The 9,333-nt window shown below is 37.5% G+C and overlaps 1 gene segment (V, D, J or C); it reads right to left on the bottom strand.

The window, feature by feature from the left end:
* Nucleotides 1–6,415: 6,415 nt before the first annotated feature.
* Nucleotides 6,416–6,864, bottom strand: LOC130882404 (Ig heavy chain V region 108A-like). The segment is given in 2 exon segments: nt 6,416–6,735; nt 6,819–6,864. Coding segments are annotated over 2 exon segments (366 nt in total).
* Nucleotides 6,865–9,333: the final 2,469 nt, after the last annotated feature.

Raw genomic sequence — 9,333 nt, 5'->3', positions numbered from 1 at the left:
ACAACACAGGCTGAGCTGTGTGTTGAGCTGGGCAAAGGTTTCCTTAAAATACATGCACACATTGATGTCTAGCATTCTCACTCACACTTTACTGTGTGTATTTTTCCATACTTCTCTGACTGGGCTCACTTTCACTCATCAGAATTCCCAGCAGTTCCTTCTTTCACTGTGCTATAATTGATACTTTGCAACATTGCTGAATGGCCTGCAAACCATTTGCACTATTCATAATACTATTTGCAAAGATGATTTATATGAAACCTAGTTCTGATCTCCGGTCTCTGAGTCACTCAAAGATTGATACAGCATGATTTCTTCATTGGTCATATACCTCAGGTGCAGGACTAAAAGGGTGGATATGTCTCTGTAGAGCTGTACAATGTCCTCCAGCAAAATTTACAGACAAGATCTGCAGGTTATTCATCTCAGAAAATTCATGAATTTCATGAATCAAAATCATTAAGGACAAAAAGTCATTGCCTGTTTCAAACAGTGATATCTTGAACCTTCTCAACTGAAGAATGATGTTCTGTTCATGGTAAATCATTCATTTTACACTGTTTTATAGACAAAGTAAATAATTGCACTTTATTGCACAGGAGAGTGGTAACATTGATATAAATGAGTAAATACTTATGCATCTCAGGACTGGGTGACTCTTAGAGCCGAAACAATTTTGAACTTAGTATTGAAACAGGCCCGTTTTTCCAAGAATAGACAATGAGTGGCATCTTGACTTAGACAAAATAAAAATGAACTAACAATAAAAAGAGTCTGAATCTTAGAGATCTGCACTGGACCATGAATCCTGTCCTGGTGATGTCATGTAAGACAATGAGAAATAAGTGGATGGAAACTGAATTATAATCTTTGATGTCAGTTACAAAGATTTGCTTGACTGTGATTGTGCTTGAGTACATCTGGAAGGGAGCACTTTTCTATAATGATTCTGCCCATGTTGTGATAAAACATCTGAACAGAAAAACATTTAGAAATCTTCATAGATTCTATCAGATTATAAGAGATGAAATCAACAGTGCAGTAGGAAACTGACCAGAAAGTGTTGGGAACTCTCTAACCAGCTTGTTCACATTCATGCCAGAAATATTAATAAATATGTTTAGTCTATACATAATATCCTCATTTATGAAAAAAATCAATACAAAATTTTGAAGGGGGATTCTAGCATGTTTCATTTAAATATTCTTTAGTTATTTTTAAACAATACATTCTGAACATAATTATTCTTTTTCCCAACTATTTATATATCCTCCTCACATTCCTATTAACTGATTTGCCCAGCCTTTCTTTCAGTCTTTAAAAACAACCCCTTCTCTCTTTTTCTCTCTGACTCTCTATCTGTCTCTCTCTCACACACACAGACTCACAAAAACACAAGTATCAGAAACCAAAATATATAAACAAAGATCATCAAGACAAGAAAATGCCCAAATAAATTTATGCAGTTAAAGAAACATCTATAAAAATACCACTTTGTGATTTATTGATATTAGTATAACCTATTGGGAAATGTGTTTAATTCAGCCAGTGAAATTCGCCTGAAGACCACTAAATTTTCTTTGCATGTTCATACCAATTGCAGATAGTTTCTTCTTTAGGATTGGGAGTCCTGTTTCTTTCCCCTCTTGGCAGTAGAATCCCATGTTGTTTGAACATGTGCAAGCCCTGTATCTACTTCCACAATCTAGTGAGTTCATATATACATCAATCCTATTGTGTCTGGAAGAGACTGTTTCCTTGGATTCATTCAACACCTCTGGCTCTTACAGTCTTTTCAGCTTTTCTTCTACTTTAGTCCCTGAGTCCTGAGGAGAATGTTTCTTTAAGACAACTATTTAAAACTGAGTAGTCCAATATGACTCATGCTCTATAGATTGTCCATTTGAGATTCTCGATGTTATTTCCCATATTATGAAAGAAGAAGCAACACTAATGATACTTGTGTGAAGTACAAATTAATATACATATACAGGCATGTCTTTGGGAATTATTTTATTGTCCCATTCCTTTAGCACAGTGGTCCTTAACCTTTCTATTGCTGCAACCCGTTAATTTAGGTTGTCATGATGTAGTGACCCCCTAACCAATAAATTATCGTGTTGCTATTATATAACTGTAAGTTTCACTACAAACCATGATGTAAATATCTACCAGGCAGTGTACCTGATATGTGAACCCTGTTAAAGAGTATGTGACCCCTGTGAAAGGGTTGTTCAATTCTGAAAGAGGTCATACCCCACAGGCTGAAAACCATGGCTTTAGCATGACATTAGTTTTCCCATAAGAAACCTCACTACAATTTCTAGAATATTCTAGTAGTTTCAAATATGGATTACATTCATAGAGTGGTCTTTAAATCTACTCAAGATGGTTGATTACTCCCCCAATATTTGTGCCATTAATGAATACACAAGCATAACTAACGGGCAGATCACCATTGTGGGTCACAGTTTGTTGTTAGGTTTATTATTACACTTCTCTTCTGAGAGCCTGCCAAGTACCTTCTACTGCTATGAACAGTAGTAAGTAGATAAGGCTTCCACTAAGGTGCCAACTCAAATTCTACATGATCAATAAAATATATGTCTTGTCTTTAGCAATAAGGTTTTACCATCAGCTTGTGGAGAGCAACCAATAGCCTTGGCAATATCATCAGTTATTTTGTGATAAACATGAAGCCACTTTGGCCAATGATTCAATTTATGAATGTTTGTTCAGGAATGACAATTTCCAAATATCCAGTAGTTTACGGATGACGAATTTTGCAATAATTTGGAATCTGCTCTTTTGGGGTTTTGAGACCAAACACTGAGTGGAAACACAACCCTAAACCACCTGGGTTAGGAACAAGACACCCTTAATAGTTAAAAAAAAAACTGTTGGAGACAAGCTTCAGCAAAGATACCACTTAACAGGGTAGGGAAATGGATATTAGAACAGTCAGTAATGAGTATCAGTACACACATGAAAATAATAAAAACAGAAGCATAGGATAGTATCAAGAGGGACATCCAGTGAATACTGCAATTTGCCTGCATTTAATATTCCATACAATTGTTTACCCCAATACAACAGGGGGAAGAAGACAAGCAACAGCTTTAACATGATACAAAGGACATTATTTGCTTCAATACATTAAGACATCATATTATTAGCACTCTACTGTATAGGCAGTGGACCCACCTTAGACCAACTATCCTGAAGGCAAAAACTCCCAAGGTGAAAACTCCTATTTCAAAGTAAGGAGCAGAGGTATGCTTAAAAATCCTGATCATTAGTCAGGGTGGAGTGAAAATACCTATTGGGCCATCTTAATGTCAAGAGGACCAAAAAACCACATCCTAGGTCAGGATGTGCAGTCACACTTGTCAACAATTTTGGAAAAACAAAAACTCTCTGACTTTCAGACAAGGTGGAAATAGGTTCATATTTTTGGGCTGCAAAAAAACTCTTAGCAACAGATTTTTATTCCTGAATAATTTTTAATAGGGACTTTATTTGTGTATCAGGAATCCAGGGCTCTGAAACAAAGAGTGTAGAGGAATTCCCAGAGGTTCGCAGAAAAACTGTGTCTGCTCCCAAACCCATAAACTGTAAGATGAAGGCATAGTGCTGAGAAGCAGCCAGAACTATTGTCTAGCTGACAAATGAGGCTCTGTCAATGTACTCTCTGTACACAGAAGTGTATAGCAGTATCTGCAGTACACACTCTGGCAATCTTGAGGAATACCCTGTTGTTGGTGTCCTTGGAGACTGTGAGCCAGCTCTTCAGGGGTGTGTTGTAGAACTTAGTATCATTCCACAAGATTTTTGCAAGCCACTCCAAAACCTTTCCTGAGGGCTGATGGATCCAACTCACACCTATACCAGAAGTTCTCAGTGAAATAAATACCAGAGAAAGAGCAGGTCAGTAAGTGATCCTGGAAGGACTGCAACAACCCAGGGCCAGGTTCCTTTAGGGTAACCTGAGACAGGACAACTGTGGAGAAAGGAAAGCAGATGATAAGGTTGGAATAGGTGATAATATAGAAGTTTGACACTTTTGCTCCTTGACACTCACATGCAGGTAAATCAGCAGCAGGAATGAAGAAGGAATTCTGTCCATGGCTGTACACCAGTGAGCACCCAGACCCAGCTTAGCTTTTCCACACAAAGTTGGGTGAATCCAGAAGAGACTTGCATTCCATGCCAGGTCCTGGCTTTGATGAAGGACTTAAGTTTTAGGATTCTAGTCAAGCCCGTCTGTGAGGGGAGGCACAGAAGCCCTCACAGGAGTTCACCTTTTTCCCCAAAGAAAGTAGCCCACCTGGTACAGACAGGCCTTTGGTAAACAACACATCTGATGAGTGCTGTGTGAATGCAGCAGAAAAGAGTAGGTGACCTTGTAGGCTGGCAGCTATTCAGTCTATAATTGCATGGAAGAGAGTGATAGTTCGTTGAATACTATTCTGTTAATTTCCTGGATCATGTATTTGTAATTTCTATTTATTCAATATCAGTACCTTCATCTTTATGCTGCACTCAGATTCTTTAAAAACAGCACCAACAGAAAACATAAACTGTAGGCAAAGACATGATTAGTTAGTTCATTTCTCTCAGACCCCAAGCAGGAGTCTGAGGAGGGCCAGAGTGACAGAAGATCTTGAAAGTCACCACAAAGGGCCTAAAGATGTATCTAAACCATGAGTTTGCACTTACCACAAAGGTATAGTAACACTGTATAAAGAAACCAAACCCTCAATCTGAGAAAAAGCTGAGGCACTGAACCCTCATGGAAGGACGCACAATAAGACCTGCACCTACACTTGATCATTTTCCAGGGCATTTCAATGTCACAATGACTTTTCAATTATGATTAAATTTTATATCTTGAAATAGGAATGTGTCTGACATTATCTCCATGAAATTCAAACATCATTATAAATGTCCTCATCAAAGGCAGGGAGGAGAATGGTTCCACACAAAAAAATGATCCTGGAATGGATAACAGGAGCAATGAGGTTCTTTCCAATTTCTGGCTATTATCTGTAGATTAGCAGTGAACATTATTGAGTAAGTGTCTTTAGTAGAATGTAGAGTCATTTGGACACATGCTCTAGAGTGGTATGGCTGGATGCTGGGGTAGGTCCATTCCAATCTTCCTCTGGAGCAGTCATACAAATTCCACAGTGGCTGTACAGAATGGGGAGTATAAAGTGTTTAAGTTAGCAGTTAGTTAGTTAAGTTAGTTTGGGGCACTTCAAAATGGCTCTGCAGCATGCAAAAGACAAGTGCTTGAATTAAGGTCTTACAGTCACTTGACTGATGCCTTAAAATTTTTGAGACTTAATCAATTCAGAGGAAAAAAAATGGAAGATTCCCTTGCCTGCTGACCATTAATACTTTCCTGTTGGTGGAGACAAGAGAGTGTTTTATGAAGACAGTATTTTAATTCAAACAGTATTGTAAATTCAACAGAGGTTTAAGTGATCTCTAACACAGAATAGGCCAACAGAATTCATGCCTACCTTGACATATAAGGATTATGACATCAATATTCAGTACATAGCATTCATATTTCGAGGGGGCTTATGTTTGTTACAGGAACATGCCAAACTATCCCTCTACACTACAGAGATTTCTTATTGATTCAACCCCTTGAGATTATCAAGGATGACAGGATTCCGTGTTGCTTGTTATTGGCCCAGGTATCCAAACCCAATCACTCTATAGAACAAGAGTGACTTCAACATTTCCAGAGGAACATGAAGGATGATGGTGTGTCAGAAGAGGCCAGATCTTAAAAGCCTGAGACTGTAGGTCAGGGTGCTGTTGTTGAAAAGGCAGTAACTTAAGATCAGATTGATATGAATAATATCAAACTTATCATAATTGACATGTATACACACAGGGTAATAAATTAGTTCTATGAAAAGTAATTTAATAATATTTTGTCAAATTACAAGATTTACACTTATGTGGTAGTAGATTATGATGTAAATATCTCTTCAGTTCTTAGAAACTGAAATTCTGCTACACAACACAGGTAGAATTTAAAAACACATATTCATGCTACTTAAGACTGTGAGAGGAGTTTTGGTTTGGTCAGATGCTGTTTATGTGAACTTTACTGGTAAAATTCATATTATACATTATTCAAAGCTACTCCAAAAAGTTCAGGTCTCTTTGAATCCAGAGAAAATTCTGTCTATGCAGTAACACAGTTTTCCCTTCTTTAGTGTTTTATTACAGAGAAATATGTGAATGAGGGTCAGGTAGCATCATTTTATTTATAGAAAAGGAAGCAGAAAAACAGACACTCAGAAAGATTATGTCTGTATAAATCTTCAGACTAATCATCTCTGTCATCTCAGTGCCAGGGCAGCTTCTTCCTCCTTCAGGGTTTCTGACACACTCAGGATGTGGTTGCAACACTGTGTCTTGCACAGTAATAGACTGCAGAGTCTTCAGAAGTCAGGCCTCTGAGCTCCATGTAGGCTGTGTTGGAGGATGTGTCTGCAGTCAGTGTGGCCTTGCCCTGGAACTTCTGATTGTAGTTAGTATTACCAAATGCAGGAATAATGCTTCCAATCCACTCCAGGCCCTGACCAGGACTCTGCTTCACCCAGTGAATATTACTATATGTGATACCATCAGAGTCCCTGCAGGACAATTTTACAGAGGTCCCAGGCCTCACAAGCTCAGGCCCAGACTGCTGCAGCTGAGAGTCGATACCTGTAGAGAAAAAACAGTTTAGATGTCATTGTCACCTCAGTCCCTGTTCACTCTTCAGACTTGGAACTGGAATGCCCCTTTACCTGTAGTTAGTGACAGGAGGAAGAGAGTGATCCAGCTCCACTCCATGGTAAGGACCTGTGTGTTCAGTGACTGTGGAGAGGACACTGATCATATGTTGTTCTGGGTGTGGACATCTCTGTATTTACCACTATAGACTCATGTGATTTGTATATTCATGAGCAGTGTACCTCTTAGATAAGGTCCTAGTACAGCTTTAGAAGAAAGAAGTAGGGGACGTTGGGTCAGGCAGCTGCATGGTAAAGTCCAAATTCCAATCTTCTCTGAGTAAATGAAACCCATACTATATCTCCAAGCCTTGTGCAGATCTTTGGAAGTAACACTAAGACATAAACTCTCAATTTACAAAGAAACTTCAGCCACAGACAATTGTTTTCTTGTGGCAAAAGATTTACAGTTAGTAGTTTTGAAAAAGGATTTCAAAACTTGTAAAATTTGAGAATGTTTAGTTTTTTCTCATATACAAAAATTGGCAAGTGTTTCTCCAGAAGACTGCTTACAAAAACACTTACACAAATTATCAAAAGTGTAAATATCTCAGAAAATTTTGCACACAAATGTTATTGCAGCATTGTCTACAGTTGATAAATTATAGAAACAAACTACTTGTCTTTGAAAAAATGACTGTATTAAGAAAACTTGATATATATGCTATAAAACATAATTTATTCATCAGTAATGTATAAAAAACATATAACTCTGAGGAAAATGATTGCAATTGGTGATGACATTATTAAGAAATTTAAGACCCTCTTAGAAACAGATTTTATCTGGATCCTATTTGTAGTCCTTAGGTATCATACAGTTAGAAATAATTGTGAATGCACATATATAAAGACATAGAACTGAAAATGTCCAACGGAATAAAAGTGGCAAATGGATATGGAGGGGCAAGAAAATCATAGGTTGACTTTATAGGGTAAATATGTATAGTGGATATATTACACCTATATGAAAATTCTAAACATACTGAATATTGCTATTTCAGAATGATCTTGTTCATTCCTTGCAATTTTCATTTATGAATGCAATACATTTTGATCATATTCTCACCCACTATGTCCCTCTTGCTCCCATTATGATCTTTCAAAACAAAAGGTCTTTCTTCTAATACATTCATCTCTTTGGTTTAATTAATGAATAACTCTGGAAGTCTAATAAATGCTGTCTGTATGGATATGGCGTGTGTTATCCACTATTTCATAAGTAACTGCCAAGTGTTCACACTTCTAAGAAAAGAAAACTTTCTATGCATTCTTCCAATGCTAACAGCTCCTCAACTGGCAGTGATCCATGGGGAGTTCCTCCCCCACCTGTATTGTAGTCTTTTAAGATATATTTTGTTTAGTAGGGGGAGGGGGCATGGCACAATTTATGGAGTTCAGTTCTCTTCTTCTAAGAGGTGGCTTTAGAAATCAAACTAATATTGTCAATTTGATCAAGAGACACATTTGCCTGCTTAGCCTTTCCACAGGCTTTCATGCTGTAATTTTAACTGATTTGATTTTGTGCAGGACTTGGGCTGTTAACAACAGTTGCTAAGAGGTCCTTTGTGCAATGACAACAGTGTACATGTCAATCACTGTAGATAGAATTCCATGACATTCAACCTCATTCTCTGAACCTTACATTTTTTTCTCTGTTTCATGATGATCCTTCATTTGGAGGAAGGAGGAGATGGATACAGAGGATTCACTGTGGCTGAGTACTCAGTCCTTCATTCTCTGCACTTTGACCAGTCATGAATGTCTACAGTGATCATCACTACACACAGAAGCTTCCATGATCAAGGCTGAAATCAGCACTAATTTATCATATATAAACAGATACATTTATAGGCAGTTAGACAACATAATCATTAGCAATACAACTAGGGTCTACTTGGGCTATGTCTTTCCTAGTCGTGATTATTTGAGCATGTTTACTAGCGATGGTGACTTTCCTATGGAGCAGGTTCCAATTAGAAAGCAGTTATTCAGAGTGTAACAAGAACCACTAGTTGGTACCTCTTACCTAGAGGCTAATAAATTAGACTGCAAGATCTGGTACTGTGTGAGATTATTGATGTCTTTCTCTCCCTGAAAGCTTCCCAGCATCTTTCTGCACTAGAAAAACATAACAAGCAGTGAGAATTTCCTGTTCAGTTCAAGATAGAATTATCTATGGCCTGCAACCAAAGTCCTTAGTTCACTCATGAAATTCAGATTAAAACAACCCCAATGATACATTATTTCCTCAATAAGAGTGATTGTAAACAAGAAAATAAAAGACAACAAATGTAGGCATGCATGTGTGGAAAGAGTAATCTATAGTCACATGTTGATGTAAGTGTAAACTTCTGTAGTGACTTTAGAAATCAGATTGCTGATAGCTAAAACAGTCCTGTACTATAAAAGAACTTCTACAGGTATCACCATTCCTGATTTTAATCTGTACTGTAGAGAAAAGTAACAAAAATTTCATTGTATTGACATAAAAACAAACAGGTTGAACAATGGAATTGAACTGAAGTCCCAG

This window comes from Chionomys nivalis, chromosome 10 (genome assembly GCF_950005125.1).
Source record: "Chionomys nivalis chromosome 10, mChiNiv1.1, whole genome shotgun sequence".
Taxonomy (NCBI): Eukaryota; Metazoa; Chordata; class Mammalia; order Rodentia; family Cricetidae; genus Chionomys; species Chionomys nivalis.
The sequence above is the reverse complement of the archived record's forward strand: the minus strand, read 5'-3'. Positions and strand labels throughout refer to the sequence as shown.